The sequence below is a fragment of the Rhineura floridana genome, chromosome 6 (assembly GCF_030035675.1).
Source record: "Rhineura floridana isolate rRhiFlo1 chromosome 6, rRhiFlo1.hap2, whole genome shotgun sequence".
Lineage (NCBI taxonomy): Eukaryota > Metazoa > Chordata > Lepidosauria > Squamata > Rhineuridae > Rhineura > Rhineura floridana.
The window spans coordinates 48,745,288-48,765,542 of NC_084485.1; the positions used below are offsets into that span (position 1 = coordinate 48,745,288).

Consider the following 20,255-nt stretch of genomic DNA (forward strand, 5'->3'; position numbering starts at 1 on the left):
GATGGCGGCAGCAGCAGGCTGGTCTTAAGAAAGCAGTCAGACTTCACACTGTGTTCACCTAATGAATCTTATAGGGCAGGGCTGCTGTCTCCTTGGAGGAAGTAGGAAAATGCTGCAAACCGAAAGGGAGCTTGGTGCCATCTGCTGTTTAAATCCAGTCCAAATCTCATTTAGTTACCCACACCATCTTTCGTTGAAATGTTTGCGAGTAGCATCAATATAATTTCAGTATTTTCAGATGATGTTGCTTCCTTAACCCAAGCATTGCCACCCTGGGCTCCTACTGGGAGGATGGGCGGGATACAAATTAAATTAATAAATAATAAATAAATAAGCATTGGTCAGTTTCAGTAGTGCCTAAAGCCCTCTTCATACATTATTCATGTGTATAAGGCAAGTGTCATGAAAGGGACTGTGGGGCCATGCATTTAGCACACCCCAAAGTCATGCTGCTTCTCCAGTTTCTGCTATTGTCATGTTGAAGATAACGTTTGCAGCAGGGAGTCTTTTCTATGGGTGGAGGCAGGTATTCATTGATGGCAGGTGTACGTGTGCAGTGTGCACAGCATTCACGACAACAGGAGAAGTGAGGGGGCCGTGCGGACGGGTGTTGTAGGCCCGTGCAGTCTGTATGGGGAAGCTCCCTCTCTGCGATCTGTGGCAGGGTCTTGAGTCGACACTGCCATGGATCGCTGAACAGGAGTGCTACCCTCCCACCCTAGTGCTACCCTCAGCCAGGGCCTGACCTGGCCACCCTCTGGCGCCGTCCCTGTGTGGAGGCTCCCCATATGATTTTGAAAGCGGTATTCCAAGTCTTGCTTAGAGAAAGCCGCCTGCTGCAGATGTTCTGCTCAACTTGGTGATGGAAGGGGCAGGAAGAGCAATGGAACTTCAGAGATGACACTAAGTGCACAGTTGCATGACTACTTTCACCATGTTTGTCCTCTGCACACAACACATAACCAGAACTTATGTTTCAGAGTTTGTAAAAGTGCTGGCCTATTGCAGTACACTGATATAACTAAGCTGAGCAACAGTCACCTTTATTTGGGTAAAACTCTGAACGGCATATTGGTAGGAGGTTTTGTGCATAAAGTCCTGCCTCAAAAACTAGCAAGACTTTTATATGGGGAAAAAGGTAACAGCACCACATTTATTGAATGTAGTTCAGAAAATCAAAGAGCTCTTATTTTCCATATAAAAAGAAAATATACGTATATACACATTTATACTCTGCAGGGTATACCAGGTTAGGTGCTTTGACCACTAGATGTCCATTCTAGGACTTCAGAGTGATAGGGAGAAGGAAGGAATTGGATTATGGCATCAGATGTGTCATGTTGCTTCTGATGGACACAGAGTTCTTTCCAAAAGATAACAACTTTTTCTTACACTCTTTTTCCAAGCTACTGGGAGATCAGTTCTTTCACACTGTTACTTTTCATTGGTTTAACTTTTCAGATTTTCTGGATTTTGTCTGAGGTTGTAGCTTCCCTACCTGCCCATTCAGTTTTTTCTTTCTGGAAATACCTGCAGTTGCTTAGCTGCACAGCCCAGTTGCTAGGAAGCAACAGATAGATCCCATAAAAACAAACTACAGTAGTCATACAGTAAATTGTAATGGAGGAATTGTTTCTTCTGGTAGTAACTGTAGCTGCTTTCTGCTCCTGCCTTACTCATTTAAACCTGACAGAATCTCTGTTGTGTGTGTGTGAAGTTGCTGCTATATTATTATTATTATTATTATTATTATTATTATTATTATTATTATTATTATTATTATTATTATTATTATTATTAATAATAATAATAATAATAACAATAATAATAATAAATTACATTTGTATACCATCCCATAGTCAAAGCTCTCTGGACGGTTTACAGTTAAAAACATTAAAAACAAATATACAAATTTAAAAACACATGCGAAAATGCCTGGGAGAAAAGGAAAATCTTTTGTGAATACTGTCATACAGTGAAAAATTGTAGTTGCATCTGCCCCCTGAGCATTGGAACACTCTCTTCCTTTCTCTTGTCCTCCAAAGTTTTAGCAGAACATGTCCTTTTGAGAATCTGGGTATGAATTAGTCAAGTAGCATAGTGTTTGTGATAGCCACACTTTGACGTATGCCATTTTTTAAATGCCATTTATTTTTAGCACAGATCTTCTGTAGTGGATATGTCACAACCTCTTTCATCTTTACAAAATACAGTTGGCTTTCAGCAACATTGTGATAATTTTCCATGGTCTTAATCAGAATGAAATATCACTTTAAAATCTGGTAGGTTATAGCAACCTTTCTAAACCTGGTGCCCTCTTGATGAATCTTGGACTCCAACCTCCAACCCTATCAGCCCCAACCAGTGTGGCCAGCAGTTAGGAATGATGGGACTTAGAGTCTGACAACATCTGGAAGATTTGAGGTTGGGAAAATGTGGCTTAGGCTGTGAGCACACTAGTCACCTATAGCAAAGTGTTTCTATTGGCCGCACCTGGACAGCCAGCGCATTAAACTGCCGGTCAGTTGCAAAATCTGTTAGAAGCGATTTTTTTAAAAAAGGCACTTGAGCTGAATCCGCCAAATTTTACAGTAAAAAGGGGCAGAGTTTGACTAGTGTCATGTGTCCCCCGTTTTCAGAGGAGAGTGGTAGAGATGCACTGGAAGTGGCAGAACAGTAAGTATGTCTCTACCCTTAGAGCAGCCTTTCCCAACCAGTGTGCCTCCAGATGTTGTTGGACCACAATTCCTATATTTCCTGACCATTGGCAATGCTGGCTGAGGCTGATGGGAGTTGTGGTCCAACAACATCTGGAGGCACACTGGTTGGGAAAGGCTGCCTTAGAGGCTTGTGGCATGGCTCTGCATCTTTGCTCTGCTCAGTTTCCTGTTGTCTGCTTCTGAGAACAGCTTAAAAGAAAGGCAATGGTAAACCCCCTGTGAATACCGCTTACCATGAAAACCCTATTCATAGGGTCGCCATAAATCAGAATCAACTTGAAGGCAGTCCATTACCATTTTTCACATGGCTGAGGGAGGCTGACCAGGTGGCTGTCAGAGAGAGGAGCAGATACCATGAGCATAATATCTTACGGAGAAGCAATTTCCATTGAAATCAATGAAATTTCCTTACAACAAAATAGGGCTTGTACCAGGCATAACTCAGAATGCACTATTCAGACATGTTAAGTTTCAGTAGCTCAAGCTGATGTTTCTATCTTATTGGGTAGTTTTCTTCCCAAATTGGAGTAGCATATGTGCTTTCATACGAGATTCTGTGCTTAGTGTGTAAATGACTACCATGTTTTTCTTTACATCTGGTATCCATTTTACAAGAGTCCTATGAGTTCCTTTTAGTGCTTGAGACAGATTAGAATAATGGTTAGCTTATATATTTTTCAAAGATCTGTTGCTGCTTTCTCCCAGAATGCTTTGGTGTGTAACCTGAGATTTTATGCACAGGGCCCAAACTAACCTAATCGGTCAGCAGCTTCCTGAATTGCTGATGTAGGAGTGTAAGATATTGCAGATGGGGCTTCTACCTTACCATAGGAAATGCATATGTTCCCCATTTTAGTGAGAAGTAAGAGGGCATAAAGCTGGACCTTCTCTGTTGTTGCACCTACTATGTGGAATTTCTTCCTTGAGATCCAGCTGGCACCCCTTGCTATGCAAGTTTTGTCATCCACTGAAAATGATCCCTTTTTTAAATGTTTGCTGGGGTTTGTTGAAATGTGCCTGACCTGGGTTTTTTATATCATTGCTGAAACATAATCTGACTGTTCTAACTTGACAATTTATAAACTCTCCTTTTTTGTAAGTCACCTTGAATGCTTCGTGTTTGAGTTGGAAAGTTGCTTCCTCAATTATTAATAAGTGTTGCTGGGGGCACACTGCTTCCCATTCAAGATGTCTCCCCAGGGGTTGTTTTCTCTAACAACCAGGTGGGTTGTGTTTTTTTTCCCCCACCCTGTAGGAGCATGACATTGAGACGGCTTGTGGTGTTGTTCATGTCACTATGCGGGGCATGCCAAAGGGAAACAGGCCCGCCATCCTCACATACCATGATATTGGCCTCAACCGTAAGTTCTCTGTATTTGTAGGTCATCAGATTTGTGTGCTTTTTTGTTTGCAAGTTCAGCAATTGTATTCTTACTGGTGACTTAGGGATAAGAAAGAGCTGTGACATAGATTCAGTTCTTGTTCGCTTTTCTGTTTGTTAAGTTTGCTGTGGTTGTAGTAGAAAGCATGAGCCTAAAGTCAGAATGGAGCAGTACTTTCATAGTCAGTCATTCCCAGCATTTTTCTTACAGATAAATCCTGTTTCAATGCTTTTTTCAACTTTGAAGACATGCAGGAAATCACTCAACACTTTGCTGTATGCCATGTTGATGCACCAGGACAACAAGAAGGGGCTCCCCCTTTTCCCTCTGGGTAAGTGCAATAATATTCCTCTTATCCTAGAAGGTTAGGTTCTCTTTCCACGAGACTGCTACCATCCACATGAGCCTACCCAGGTCCTGCTCTATGGCTTATTTATAGAGATGCCAGAAAAATTGGTACCAGGGAACAGGACTTCTTCAAAGGTGGCCCCATGTTTGTGGAATTCCCTCTCTTGGAAAATATGCCTGGCCCCCGTCATTGTTGGCTTTTAAGAGAACTCTTCAATCCAAATTTTATTAACTGCTATATCAATCAATCAATCAATAGTTTATTGTATATTGCCATAGGCTGTTACAATAGGAGTATAGTCATATATGTATTAAAACAAAATTACCATCTAAGGTTAAAAAGTAAAAATTTAAAACATTATTTAGAACCACTATTCTTAATAAAACTAGCCCTAAGAGTCTTTGCGGCCAGAGCAAAGTTTGCAGTCGAAATTATTACATGGGGTATAACTGAAGATAACAAAAAGATGACTATTTGGGATCTATTTAATTCATTTTTCATATTCAAAATTGGAACCAAAAATCTTGCTCTTGGGTGAGAAAACAATGGGCAGTCTAACATATAATGTAAGAGATCATCTGGCACCTTGCACCCAGCTATACATAACCTTTGATCATACGGTGTGCCAAGATATCTGCCTTGTAAGATGGACGAGAGCATTACCTGTAAGCGTAGTTCGGTAAATGCTCTACGAAGTGAAGGTCTTGTTAAAATATCTAAATAATTTGGCCAGGTAGTATTAGAAATAATAAAAGTAAACCATTTAGAAAAATGTGAATTTGCAATCGTTTCTCTGTCTTGATGTAGATCTTGATCATAAATCTGGATACATAGGCCATTGGAATTGAGATTACAGAGCAAGGGGGGGGGGGGTTAGAAGGTATTGTAGACCTAGGGCTGAAAAGTTTTTTGCCCAACCCCCATATGGTGATTGATATTGTAGTTTCTCTTGCTCTTACTCCTCATTTTTGATGTGGTTTAAGTTTGATAGTTTTATATAGTACTATGTTCTGCTTTAGTACATGAGGACATTATTCCCTGAAAGTGTTTTGAAAACTTAATTAACATAGAAGTGACAGTGAATGGGTTGAAAGGATTTTTGTTCCTTGCTCTCCCTTGTTTCTAGAATTGTTTCTACTTCTGTTGTTGAAAAAGCTTGAAATACAAAGGCAAAGATACAAAAATGCAAAGGCTTCTGCTGGGAGGAAGGGAGGGATATAAATCAAATAATAAATAAATAAATAAATAAATAAATAAAGGCTTCCCATACCTGTCTATGCATCTTTGCTGTGGCGGTGGTCCCTCATGAGATGCGTATATAAGTGGGCATAGTATGACAGGTGAAGGTGTATAGTATTGGGAGCCCTGGCATATATGACACGAGTATTTTATGAGCCACTCCAGCTTCTAAATTGTCTTTAGTCAGTACTCATTTCTTCCCCATAGGTCATGCTTCAGGATCTATCATTGTTGGAGTTCCTTTGCAGAGTTGTGTGTTTGACAATGTGCCATGAAATAAAATCTTCAGGTTTTAAGTTAATGTTCATAATATGTCAGCTCTTGCTAGCCTATGTTGTTAACTAACATTTCCCTTTTATGGTTTCAGATACCAGTACCCCTCGGTTGATGAATTAGCTGAAATGCTCCCTGCTGTTCTTACACATCTGAGGTAAGTATATAGAGTGACCCTGAGGCAGGGATTTAGCTGTTACTAATAACCCTGAGCACTGGCTGATCAGATCAGTAGGTGGGTCGCTGCCAGGGTGATCCTACTAATCACACCAGTATAGAAGTTTTAAAGATTTATTGAAATATACCCAATTACCCAGCAGAGGATGCCCTTGTAGATCATCCTGAAAGGCAAGAAATGCAGGCTAGTTACCCAATATTGCTAACCAAGCACAATCATGCAAAAGCAGCACTGGCCAGATGTGCTTGTAATGTATACAGGAGACTGGAGAGGATGGTGGTGTCACAGTCTCCGTGGAAGCTGTGGTATAATCTCCAACTTGCTTCTAGGGTGGCGGGGGGTTATACCTCAAATGCCCTTTCAGGCCTTCACTGAGCCCCGCTATTTCCAAACCCAGATGGCGGATATTTGTGGCAACAATGTATAGATAGAATCAACAATCCTGGTTCATCTCTGTAAACAATCCAGGAGCATCTCTGCCCATTAACACTTTATACTTCCTCCATACCAATTTGAGGTCTTTGGTGCTGTGATTCTTGCCATCCCTTCAAGGCCATTGGTTGTGGAGAAGGGCTGTCTTTACCATAGGGGGCTCAGGCTTAGTTCTCTTTGTTCTTTGTAATTGATATCAAAATGTTATTTAAACATCGTCCTTCTGTCATCACTCTGGCCTTCATGCACACAGTCTACTCTCTTAGTCTCGGCCTTTTACCTGACGTTATTCCTACACACACACATGCACTTATTATGATATATAATGGTGATAACCAAGCCATTACTACCCTGTCCTTGACTAGACAGACAGTGTGGGATAATGGTTAGGGTGTTGTGCTAGGACCTGGGAGGCCAGGATTTGAATCACCACTCAGCCCTGAAGCTCACTGGGTAACCTTGAACCAGTCACTACCTCTCAGCCTAATCTACCTCACAGGGTTGTTGTGAGGATAAAATGGGGAGAGGGAGAACCATGTACACCACATAAATAATAAAAAATATTTAACAAACTTTTTATCAGAGGCCCAGCTATCTGAGCACCTCCAAACCTAGTTACATATGAATGACAAAGAAGCCATGAATGCAGAAATGTAGAATAGTTCCATTGGCAGGAAACTTCCCAACACCAAGGCTGTTAGCATTTTGTAATCTCTTCATGCAAGGTAGAATTTACATAATTAATACATAAATTCTACAATGCCTGAAGAGATTACAAAATATCCTGGTTTACCTAGGAACAGAATCTCAGGCTTATAGCCTAGTACAAACATAGGCAAACAGTGTGGTGCAAAGGACCTATAATGTAGATGAGAATTTATGCAAAATGAAGCAATATGGTCTGAGTTCATGTCAATCTAGATTTTTCCAAATTAGCCTAATTGCAGGGTGCCCAAATAAATAGCATTTCCCAGATTAATTTTTATGGAAATAGAGGAAATAAATCTGTTTATGTTGCGTGGAAAGAAAACAGTTGACCAGTTTTATTTAAATCCTGCATCCAGTACGTTTATAACCACCTGTTGTCCTTCACTACAAAACAAAATGGCACCCTTCCAGCAGATCTCCATCACATTTCTGATCTAAAGGATGATGGCTGGGTTAGCTATGAGAACTGAAACATATTTTCATTTTGAACTGTCTTTCAGCCTGAAAAATGTAATTGGGATTGGAGTTGGAGCTGGTGCTTATATCCTTAGCAAGTTTGCAGTAAGTAGCATTTGTCTGTTGATTTTTCCCTGTTGGAGTACATTCAATCTCTCTAGGCTCCATGCATAGGGCTACCTGTTTATAAAGCACAAGTAGCAGAGATGAGCGCAATAATGAGAAATACTGTTAAGAACAATAGAACAAAGAATCCTGCTAAGAAGAAATGGCTTGAATCATGTATGTTCCAACCCTCTGGAGGAATTTCATAAGAAGTTGTTTAAAAGTGAGACAGTTAATTCAAGAAAGGAAGATCATTCAACAAAACTAGTAAATTTACTGTTAAGTGCTAGTTAAGTCTTCCCAGCTAAATTGTGTTTATTGCCATGAATCCTTAATACTGTGGGACATATGTGGCTGCCTTACAGTTGCTGTAATCTAGGCTAGTCCTTCCTACTCGTTCACATTTTAAGGCACAAATATTTGAGAACATAAAAGCTAGATGTGTTTCCTGTTGTTGTTTTTTAAAAACATTCTGTTCTGAATAAAATTATATTACATCTTCATTTATTTTCCATTTTTGTAGCTAATCACAACTTAAGAAAAATGATGAGCTACTGTATTTTGTAATTGTTTAAGATTGCTTGCTCATATTAGGTTTACTTTACTTTTCTAATTGAGACTTAAATCAATAATTCAGTTACTGCCAATAGATGGTACTAGATTGTGAAACTTTCTACAGTATATAACAAAGGGCCTATTTTTCATTTAAAAAGTTATTCTGCATCTCTCTTACTCTTACTCTGTTAGGCAGATGAGTCATGCAAGGCATGTCCCAGCTTCTTATGTGCCAGTCTTGGAAGGAAGTAGGATTAAATCTTTTTCCATCTGTGATTTACAGGTATTCTGTTTTTGTTTTGTTTTGTTTTAGTTGAATCACCCTGACTTGGTCGAAGGCATGGTTCTTATTAATGTTGACCCATGTGCAAAAGGCTGGATTGACTGGGCAGCATCCAAGGTAGGAGTTACTCTTCCATAATTGGGGTGATAATGCTGATTTACATTACACAGTTACTAAAATTCCATGTGAAGTGCCTTGAACATTTTTTCAAAAAACCCCTATATAATTGTTTATTGCTTTGTCCTTCATTTCCTTGCTTTTTTTAAAGCAAAGCTCCAAGTGCATTCATCAGTTTTGCATCCTGATCACTTATATTGTATTACTATAGATATCCGGCCATGGAGGCTGACACAGAGCCAAACAATACACATACATATACTTTTCTAAAATGGCAATACATATGGAATGCAACCAGCATTGAAAAAACAATGAGATAAACCTGGTCGACAAGAAAAATACTTAGTTCTGTGTTCATACACACTGTGACAGAAGTACAATATCAGGAAAAAAAAGAGAAGGATGGAGTGCTTGCCTGCCAGATCTATATACAGCAGGGGTAGCCAAAGTGGTGTCCTCAGCTCCAGCAAGTGTGATCAGGGATGATGGAAGTTGTAGTCCGGCAGCATCTGGAGGGCACTATGTTGACTACACAATGTACAGGATAATAAAGAATGGAAAGTGGAGACCTTGTCCAAGTGCCTGGACTCCGTGAGTGGATGGATGGGAAGGAACAGGCTGAAGTTGAACCCCGATAAGACCGAGGTGCTGCTCGTGGGGGACAAGAGAAGGTTGGGACATGTTGACCTGAAGTTCAACGGGGTGAGTCTACCCCTGAAGGACCAGGTCCGTAGCCTTGGGATTGTACTTGATTCCAGGCTGTCCATGGAGGCTCAGATTTCGGCAGTGAGCCGGGCAGCCTGGTATCAATTACACCTCATACGAAGGCTGCAACCCTACCTTCCTGCTCATCAGCTCCCACTGGTAGTACATGCCCTGGTCACCTCTCGATTGGATTACTGTAACGCACTTTACGTGGGGTTACCCTTGAAAACGGACCGGAAACTACAACTTATACAAAACGCGGCGGCTCGATTACTTATGAATAGTCACCGCCGGGATCACATCACACCTGTGTTGTTCGATCTACACTGGCTTCCTGTTGTTTTCCGGGCCCAATTCAAGGTGTTGGTATTAACCTTTAAATCCCTATATGGTTTCGGCCCAGTTTATCTAAAGGAGCGCTTGCAACGCCACCAATTATGCCGCCCGACACGATCAGCCACACAGGGCCTTCTCTCAATCCCGCCGACAAAAACAGCTAGATTGGCGGGAACTAGAGAGAGGGCATTCTCAGTGGCGGCCCCCACTCTTTGGAACTCCCTCCCACAAGATCTATGGCACGCCTCTTCCCTAAATGCATTTTGCAAAGCCTTAAAGACCTGGCTCTTTCAACAGGCCTTTGGGACTTCCGGGGAGGGTTAACTGTTATGATTAAATGCCTCGTACCCTGCATTATTATTACTTGCTGCTGCATTGTTTTACTTGTATTATTGTATTTTACTGTACTGTATTTTAATTCTTTTATGTACGTCGCCTAGAGTGGCCATCGGCCAGATAGGCGACATATAAATTAAATTTATTATTATTATTATTATTAAAGTAAATGGGTATTGGAGTGTGGCCTCAGCCTCTTCTGTGTTATGCTACTGCATACATGCTACTGCTTGAAATAACTTGAGTTTTCTTTTTCAGTTTTCTGGGTGGACAACCAACATTGTGGATATTGTTCTGGCTCACCATTTTGGTCATGTAAGTCAACTGCAGAATCTTATAATGAAAATGCTAATTTATGTAATGAACCTTAAATATAACAATGAACTGTTCTTGATTCTAATCTCAGTAGTTGCTGGTAAGAACAATTTTAGGTTGTTCGATGAGTAAGAAGAGCATGTTGACATTTTAATTCCTCCTCGTGTATTCTGTAGTGTTCAGGAATTGCTAAATTTTCCAACACTGGAATATTCAAGCTCTTCATACAAACACTTTATATAAAATATTTATATTCAGTTTCTTAGGACACAGGCCTCACAAGTCGGTGTATAACTAAGGGAAAGCCAAGTGAAACATATTTGACTGGTTTAAAAAAACCCAGAATTATAAGGAAGCACAGAGTTTCAAGAATCAGTTGCATAAAAACATTGTAAAAGGCAAATTTGAACAAATGAGTCTTCAAGGCATGTTTGACAGCCTGTACTGAAAGAGCTATTTGTAGTTCCATAGGAAGAGAGTTCCAAAACTGTGGGTCCATCCATTGTGCCTGCCAACTTAGTAGACCATACTTGTGGACATATGAATAGAACATAAACAGGGAGAATCATACAGGTGAAGGCTATCCTTTCCACCAAGCTGGTCCTAAACCTTTCTTCCTATGACATTAGTATGTCTGCTATTTTTTTATAAAAATCAACAAGGCAACTGATTAGAATATTTGTCATTCTTCATCAGGAAGAGCTGCAAGCTAACTTGGATCTGATCCAGACATACAGACTTCATATTGCACAGGACATAAATCAAGAAAACCTTCAGCTCTTTGTCACCTCCTATAACAGGTACATGACTGGTATAGAAAATCCTGTTTCATTCCCCCTCTCCCAACACTGAAAGTATAAATAGTGCTTCAGCAGCAGCTGACAGAGCATATTGGAAGAGTATGGTATACTTTTCAAATGCCATAAAATGTATATTAAATTGTACTACCCAAGAGCTTCCCTCATAAAAGAGACTTTGGGAGAAATGGTCTTACCAGGTCACCTTCCTCAATTTAGGATCCACTCTATTACCTTGTGATCCTGTAGTGTTGTTCTAGTTGTTGGGCCTGTTTACCCAAGCAAAATCACTTAAGCCTTGTTGTTTCATTTGCTTTCTAGTTGATGAAAACAGCAAGTACAACTGAGCATTCAGTCCCAGCTAGAGAGACTGAGAAAAGAATCCTCCATCAAGCTTAGGGGTGACTGAGGGCCAAAGCAGGTGACCGTCCATGACTTGTTCTCCCAGTAGCTTCTCTTTTTAAAGCAGCTCTGTGTGTGTATTGGTTTTTGATTTTGTAATGTCCAGGCCTGTGCACATGTCTGGCTGCTTTAAACAAAAAGGATGTATGATCAGGGGAACTTCTGGGACATCTCCCACATCTCATATTCTCAAAAGCAGGAGTATTAAGCACACCTAATTCCATAAAGTTCCCTATTTTGAGATAGTTTCTGTTCCTCTAATCAGCTGTTGGTTCCCTTGATGTCGATAAATGTGGAACTGGAATCTAATTGGTCTTTGTTTTGATCTTGTCAATGTAAAAACAATAGTTAAATTCAAGCCTAATAGTTTTGCAAGTGTGCACCATATGACCTCCATGCCAGCCTGGTTTGACTTTGTCCTCTGCTATTGTCTTCTAGCCGTAGAGATCTGGATATTGAGAGACCAATCTTGGGTGCGAATGAAGAAGCAGGAAAAACACTCAAGTAAGTTGATCGTGATAATCTTTGAACCCTTGCTTGAAACTATGTGGAATTTCCTTTTTTAAGTTTTGCCACATTTCTTCTGCTTTGCTACTTACTGCCCACACACCCATTAAGCATATTTATCCTGTGGAAGCAGGTTGCCCTCCTCTTTTTTTTTTTTTTTTGCCCCTCAAAAAACACTTCAGACTGTCTGGCCACCTTTATTTTTATATAATCAAGACATACAATGCTTGCAAGATTATGCTTCTAACTCTTTTTAGAGTGCATTTTTGCTTAAACACCTCTAACAAAGGAGATTTTGTTGAACAGTTCATAGTGTTAGGAAGTTGTTCCCAATGTTTAGTTGAAATCCCCTTTCTTGTAATTTTGAACCAATTGTTTTGGGACCTGCTCTGTGGAACAACAGAAAAAAATAAGTAAAACAAAAATTTGATCTTCAAATTTTTGAAAAACTGTTTCTGGGGAGATGGCTGTTTGATGTCACAGGCCTTCAGCCAATTGGCACACTGTTGAGCTGGCTTCTGCCCTAAAGACAGAGATAGTAGCTTTCCTCAAGCCACATGCTGGAGCAAAGATTTGCACATGTGAACAAAACATGATGAGTTGCTTCCCCTGTAGCCCCACCACTTCATATGAATGCACTTTGACATTAAGAAGTAGGGGCCTAGTGTGGAATTGCAATAGGGCTGTATCCAGTGAAGTCTCCATAGTTGGAGCGGTATGCTTCCGAATACCAGTTGCTGGAAATGACAGGAGGGGACAGTGCTCTTGTGCTGAGGTCCTGCTGGTGGGCTTCCCATGGGCAACTGGTTAGCCACTGTGAGAACAAGATGTTGGACTCAATGGGCCATTGGCCTGATTCAGCAGGCGCTTATGTTTTTATGAAATCACTGCATGAGCAGAACAACTTCTGCTTGTGCAACAGAACTCCCCACCTCTCTTCTCTGGGCACATCCGTTACATCCCTCCAAATCTGCTCTGGGATGTTTTCCCAATCCTCCAGTTACCTGGTATGGTGTGATATGCATTGTGTGACATTCTGTAACAATGCACTGAGCAAGGCTGCCCTGGGCTTCTTCTGGGAGGAAGGGCAGGATATAAATTTAATAAATAACATAGATAAATAAGGCTGGCAGACTAGAAACTTAGGGTCTTGAAATGAATGGGAACTGCACAATACAATTGTGTGGTGTCTTGGTTTAGAGTTGCTTTACAGAAATGCTGGCTCTCCTACAAAAGATTAAAACTGAGCAGGGTTGATAACAGATGTTGCTGCTGTTTAAATTGTGCTGGTTACTACTGTATTCTTTGGCTTTTGTGCAGGTGTCCTGTCTTATTAGTGGTTGGGGACAGTTCACCTGCAGTTGAAGCTGTGGTAAGTATGTCCGGCCCTCATGCTCTTTGCTCCCTCTATTTCATCCCTTGCATGATCAAGGTAGAACTCTGCAGATTTCACACAGCCAGTTGAAGTAATATTTATCAAGCAAAAGACTTGCTCCTGTTCATTAGTGTTCAACTGATGTGAGGATAAAATACGGTTCATTACTGATGAGCTGTCTGACACAGGTACAATTTTTTCTATTGGTGTCTTAAAGTTCAGGGAGAGAGTGGGATATCTCAATTTTGGTAAATATCTGGGCAAGTGTGAACACGTGCATCAGAGTTTCATTTTATCTCCTTTTATTCTGCTGTTACTTCAAGGGGCTCAGGGTAGTGCACGCAGGGTCATCACATTTTATCCTCAGAGAAACCCTCCAAGGTGGATTAGGCTGTGAGGTAACGGCTTGTCCAGCCAGTGTAATGACTGAGCAGAAATTTGAATACCGGCCCTCCAAGTCTAACTTTCTATCCTCTGCACTGACTCTTGATGTCATCTTATTTTTATTATTGATTATTATTGATTTATATATCACTCATGCCAAAATGGCTTCTAAGAGGTTTACAATAAATTATAAAACACATAATTAAAATACCCAATTACCATTCAATCAGAACATTAAAACATGCTTAAAATATGCCATAAAACAAACCAGTTAGTCATAAACAGAGTTATGTGCCCTCCAGATGTTCTGAGACTACAACTCCCATCATCCCTGACCTTTGGCTATGCTGGCTGGGGATTATGGGAGTTGGGGTCCAACATCATCTGGAGTACACCAAGTTGGCTTCCTGTGGTCAACATGCTGTGCATCATTCACATGAATGCACTTTTTTTTACCTCTTGGGTTTATCAGTCACATCAACAGTTTTGTTCTGCTCAGTCAGATACCCTGGAAAACTCTCAATCCAAACTATATCGTAAAATACAGTGACATTGTCCCTGAAGAAAGTGACTATTACCTGTGCAACTTATTCACCAAGCTCTGCACATCTAAATTCCTTATATCCATGAACTGCTGCTGAGGTATCCTCGTTCTATATCCAGTCCCCATCTTCACAAATCCTTGTGAATTATATAGCCTGTATGTTTAAATAAATAACGAAGAGAAACAGAATATTCTCTTGTGCTTTGCAGGTTGAATGCAATTCACGGCTGGATCCAATGAACACAACACTCTTGAAGGTAACCACCAGCTTTGGGTGGCCATGTTGTGAGCTGTCATTCAAGAGTTCTGTGTGGCTTCCGGAGAGATCTCTAGGAATATATTCCTGGTTTGCCATCCTCCAGTAAAAGAGAGGGGACTTAAGAACACAAGAAGAGCCTCCTGGATCAGGCCAAAAGCCCACCTAGTTCAGCACTGTTCTCACAGTGCCCAGCCAGATGCCTATGGGACTTTCACAAGCAGAACATGAGTGCCACAGCACTTTCCCTATGTGGTATTCAGAGACATACTGCTTCTGACAGTGGAGGTAGAACATAGCCATCATGGCTAGTAGCCACTGATAGCCTTATTCTCTATGAATTTGTGTAATCCTCTTTTAAAGCACTTCATGGTGGTTGACATCACTTCCCCTTATGGGAGTGAATTCCATAATTTAACTATGTACTATGTGAAAAAGTACTTTTTTTTGTCTGTCCTGAATCTTTTAGCATTCAGCTGTATTCAGTGCCCCTGAGTTCTAGTATTAGAGGAAGAAATCAGAGCTGTATACCTGCATTTAAGTGTAGTCTGGGGACTGCACTTAAATGGCAGCTGGGAATGGGTTTAACAAACGTGCTTCAAAAAGCTAGTTTCTTCTCCCCCAAAGGCTCAGTCCAAAAATGGGGGTTAAACCCACCCTATTTGATCTTTGTTTTGGTCGTCTTCACCAAAACAATGTGGGTAAGTCTTGGTAGGCTCCCAGTCATAGCATGCCATGCATTTTATTTTCCTGAGAGAACTTCAAATTTAAAGCTGTGTGTGCTTTAGACTGAGACTGTGCCTCTGCATAATGCTATAATCCATCACTTGCTGGGCTAATTTAGGCTTCATTTGTGGGTCAACATTTTTAGCTCAATGTCATTTTAGATTTGTTTTAACTCTCTGGTGTTTTTTCCTTGCAGATGGCAGACTGTGGAGGGCTGCCTCAAGTTGTTCAGGTGAGGTCTCACTTTAGGGATCTCCTGGATCTAGTACACTTTTTAGAAAACAAACCTGGCTTTACTTACATTTGGTTTGTTTTTCAGCCTGGGAAACTGACTGAAGCCTTCAAGTACTTTGTGCAGGGAATGGGCTACAGTAAGTAGTGACAACACAACCTTATTTTGTAGAGGTCTAGATTAGGGGTTACTTATCATGCAGACCTCACTAGACTATTGATACGACTATTTTTTTTCCATTTAGGAGGCTTGGTGTTTTGCACCATGGCCAATATGGTTCATACCTATTGCTGGACTGAAGGAAGGACTTGTCTAAACTATCGGCATATTTATTGTTTCATGGGCATTATCAGCCTGTGTAAATGTATTGGGGGTCATAAGATACTTTCTCTTGTAGTCTTACAGTGCATAGTAATGCAACAATTGACACAGTCAGTCTAGAGATCTCCCACCTGATCTTATGCTGTATTCTAGCTTCTAAATAATTTGGTCTCTGCTTAGGAGATCTGGATTTGTCTAGCTTCCCAAATTCCTCAGTGATGAGATTTAATTTGACGGAGTGCCAGAAAGGAAAAAGTTAATTGCCAAGCTAGCCTGTGGTTAAAATAACACTGCTGTAGCTACCCTAGGCCAGTTGATTTCAAAATAGGAGCATGTCTTTTTCTCCAGGTATCTTTATTGGGGAGTACCTGTCTTGCTTCTCTTCCTGATCTATGTACCTGTAGCAAAAAGAAGGTACATACATTTTAATTTTAGGGTCAGATACAGTCACTTCCCATGCTAAAGGCCCAAGAAAGTAGAACCTGTATTTGCAAGTCATTTATCGGCCGTGCTGATAGATGACTCCTGAAGGTTTATCACGCTGCAGCTATTGAAAGGCTGAGTATTCATGCTTGGTACTCAAGCAGCATATGCGCTTCCAGGCGTGTTGTGACTACGCTAACCTGTGTTTCCCATTCCCTCTCTTGTCTCTGCTTCCAGTCCCTTACGTGCAGCTCAGTCACCTGAGCACTGAGTCAGGTACCTACAAATATGTGTCTGGTTTGACTGAGTTGCGTTTTTTTTTCTTTTTATGATGCTTCTAGCATGGCCTAGCAACCTTTTGCATTCTAGGCCATCCCACTGTACACTTCTTGCGTTACAATTTTGTTACTGGTTTTGTTTGCATTTGGTTGACTGTTGCATGGTTTTGCAGCTCAGTGGTGATCCAGAAGTGAAGTGTATTATTTCCGCTTTTGAAAAAAAAGCTATGTGAGCAATCCTATATGCACAGAGGGAGATGGCATCACTGCATTGCAAAGAGTCTTTGGCAGTTGTCCACCTCAGGCCTTAAGCATCCCCCTCTTGATCATAGGCGTGCATTTCACCTTCATGTCTGGGAGTGGAATTATATGGAAACAGAGTTCCCAGTCCTGGAATTTCCTCATACAGGAAATATGGAGAGGGTGTGCTGTCAAAGAAGCACTTGCAGGTGGGTGGGCTTTAAATGTAAGCCCAGCTAGGAAGTGGGGGTGGAACGGCTGGGTGGGGCTGCATTTGCAGGTAAGAATTAGAAGTGGGAGGACTAAACTCCTGCTCCTGCTGCTGTTTCTCCACTGCAAATGTTCCCACGTTTGTTTTTCCTTGGCCAACATGGCTTTGAAGACCTTTTTTATTTACCAAGCGAACATTGCTTCAGCCCCCTAGTGGCAGCTCCAGACAGGTGATGCATCCCTTTTTATTTGTTTTCAAGCAGCTTCTCTCTTCTTTTTTTTCTCCTTATGTCTCTTCCATTTACAGGGCATTTTGTAGCAGCTAACAAAATTGCTTATTTCTGGTCTTCCCTGCTTCTCTTCTTCCAGTGCCATCTGCTAGCATGACCAGACTGATGCGCTCCCGGACCCAGTCATCTTCCAGCGTAGGCTCCGGAGAAAGCGCCCAAACACGGTCTCAGACCAGCAACCCAGGAGAGGCAGCAGCTGGAATTCCTGGAGCAGCTGATGTCCACGATACTCCTCAGACGATGGAAGTGTCCTGCTAAGCAAGCAATCTCCTTATGTACCCAGACAGTCCCTCTTCTCCCCTTCTGAGCCCACCCAGAATCCAGTCAGTGTTCATCCAAACATGTGGCATTAACCAGTTATTCCCTCCTACCTTGTGCCTGCCTATCCTGCCTGCCACCTTCTCAGCTATTTGTCTCTCTGACTTTGTTTTTGGATTTTTTTTTGTATTGGCTACAGAAATGTAGGGTGTGTTCAGATGTAGCTGAAAACAGGAGTGGGGTTGTGGGGATTTTTTGGGGGGGGGGAGGTTCTGCAAGGTGAGCTCGACTTTCTCCCTGCCTTTGCTCCTGTGCTAACACACAGTCAAAAGCTGTCTCTTTCCTTTCTTGCCACTACTCCATGCTTTCATTTTTATCTGCTTGAAATGTTTGGCATTTTAAAAAGGGGTTTCCTTTGTGTATGTGTGTGTGGGCTTGTTTTTTACTGTTGGAAAATGCTCTGAGAAAGTGGGGAGGCTTAATGACTGACCCCCAAAGCTCAGCCATTTGGTGCTGTGCAGAGCTCTGCTGTGAAAAGTGAGGAAAGGGGACCTTTATGGGTGACACAAGGGCTGGCCAGTTAATGCTGTGCAAATCCATTTTCTGCTCATACTGGAAAAGCAGAATCCTCCAAGCTCAGTATAGAGAAGAAGACAGTACGTGTGTTGCAAATGTAGTGAGTGCACTTCCACAATAGGCTCACCACTGAAACTATGTACATCTGTACTCACCCATTACTGCTAACATTCCATTGGTGCTAGCAGAGAGTTACTGTATATGAAGGTTCCATCCTTTCTCCCCTGAATTCCTGTGTTGTCAAACCATGTGAAAGTGGTGGGTCTCCTGTTTTTTATTTTAAAAATCCAAATCGTTTCTGTGGCTTATGCACTTAGAACTGCTTTCTAGTTGTGCTTCTGCTGAAGGTTATTAGGGCTCTTGGCTGCAGTCTTTACAATGTCTTTGGGGTGGGCTAAAAAATCAGTGTGTTAAAACTTCAGGGGTGGGTGTTGAATTCTGTACTGTCTGAACTCCTGAGTGGATCCCAGCATACTGCATAATTTGATATTGTAGGAAAGTTTAGGTCTTTCACAGTTGAGTGAATGAAAGGCTTGCCTTTCTTGTAAGTCTACAAAAGGATCTCTTACCAGGGCTGTTGGGCCACTGATTAAAGGAAAGGGCAAGCCTTCTAATGAGTCTAACTCTCCCTAATGAAGGTGCCCTATTCAGCAGTGTGCAAGGGATTTATTTACACACTGCAGTAGCCAGAAGGCTGCATTATGGAGACTTTAGAAATGGATCTGGATGATATTTAGAATGACTTGACTTTTTACCACCCAGAGGGGAGGGGGGAACCAGTGCTTCCCCAAGCTGAGGACAAAATAAGACTTGGTTTAAGGTGTTTATGCAAATATCCTATACCAATGGTTACAAAAGAATAACTTGTGCAATCAATTACATGTGTTAAACAGCCACGCTCTCTAAAATGAAACTAAGATTCAGAAATATATTTAATGATTGATATACTTAATTTCTAAATCATTGGTGAAGGTTTTAGATTTTTCAGCCTAGGACCAAGTAGCCACACAAAGTTCTACAATAAAATACCAATTTTGATGTAGCGGAGAGACCAAACAGGCTTCATAATTTTGAATGGATAAAAATTTGAGAAATATTTATTTGATGTTTGCTAAATTTGCTGAACACTGATGCATTATAGTTACCATGCCAATTGTATGAATATGCATGTAGTCTTTTTTTTCATTTACCTGGTTAAAAAACTGGCATTTTAAAAACTGCCCTGAATAGGGTTGTGAATACAACTACACCTTCTTCTTGGGTAATTCCCAAACCTTTTAATTATGAAACATGCTGTTGGCAATTTGTGGGAATAATTTAATGATCTGGTCAGCTGAGATTTCAGATTACACCTTAGGACATCTGGAGGATCAGCACTCAATTCTATAGTCTTTCTCCAAACCATTGTATTGTGGCAAAAACATGGGAGGTGGCGGTGGAACTATTTTGGATCTGTTCTGTTCTGCTTGCATCATGCAGGCCTCTTGAACTTCTATTGGATTAAGGGAATGCACTGACGTACTGTATATTGTAACAGTGTGCACTGTTTGAGGCCTGTTTTTTATATATTTTTCATAGGCTGATATTAAACTCTTACTATCTGACAAATTCAGCATTCTTGATGGAAGTGGAAGGTTTGCCCTGGGAGTTAGAAAGTTCCTAGATTGTATTGATGTCCTGAATTTAAAACAGTGTTGCTATTCTGCTTCCGGTTGGGTCACAGAAGACCAGAAGTGTGTGATCTCATGGGAAGTGAGAGAGCTGCTGATGGAAAGAGATATGCAGCTGACTTATTTATGACACGATGGCAGAATATCTTTGGCTCATGGGGCCAAGATCCTTGGGGAAAACCAGGTTCAGCTCTGTTTCAGGTATGGAACTGGGAGATTCTGCCTGAGAGGAAATTCGTACCAGTTAAATAAAGCTATAATCAATACTCATTGTTAA

The 20,255-nt window shown here is 41.1% G+C and overlaps 1 protein-coding gene across 5 annotated transcripts in view; it reads left to right on the top strand.

The window, feature by feature from the left end:
* The window catches only part of NDRG3 (NDRG family member 3), a 63,148-nt gene extending 42,893 nt beyond the window's left edge, over positions 1 to 20,255 (top strand). For 4 of the 5 annotated variants that reach the window (XM_061631723.1, XM_061631721.1, XM_061631722.1 and 1 more), the window contains 13 exons: positions 3,976 to 4,081; positions 4,313 to 4,433; positions 6,058 to 6,120; positions 7,782 to 7,842; positions 8,711 to 8,797; positions 10,433 to 10,489; positions 11,186 to 11,289; positions 12,127 to 12,192; positions 13,516 to 13,567; positions 14,708 to 14,755; positions 15,677 to 15,712; positions 15,800 to 15,851; positions 17,554 to 20,255. In XM_061631723.1, the coding sequence (XP_061487707.1) occupies positions 3,976 to 4,081; positions 4,313 to 4,433; positions 6,058 to 6,120; positions 7,782 to 7,842; positions 8,711 to 8,797; positions 10,433 to 10,489; positions 11,186 to 11,289; positions 12,127 to 12,192; positions 13,516 to 13,567; positions 14,708 to 14,755; positions 15,677 to 15,712; positions 15,800 to 15,851; positions 17,554 to 17,732 (1,032 nt within the window). In that variant the 3' untranslated portion in view covers positions 17,733 to 20,255. The remainder of the gene's footprint in view (positions 1 to 3,975; positions 4,082 to 4,312; positions 4,434 to 6,057; positions 6,121 to 7,781; positions 7,843 to 8,710; positions 8,798 to 10,432; positions 10,490 to 11,185; positions 11,290 to 12,126; positions 12,193 to 13,515; positions 13,568 to 14,707; positions 14,756 to 15,676; positions 15,713 to 15,799; positions 15,852 to 17,553) is intronic. The other variant, XM_061631725.1, reaches the window with a different exon arrangement.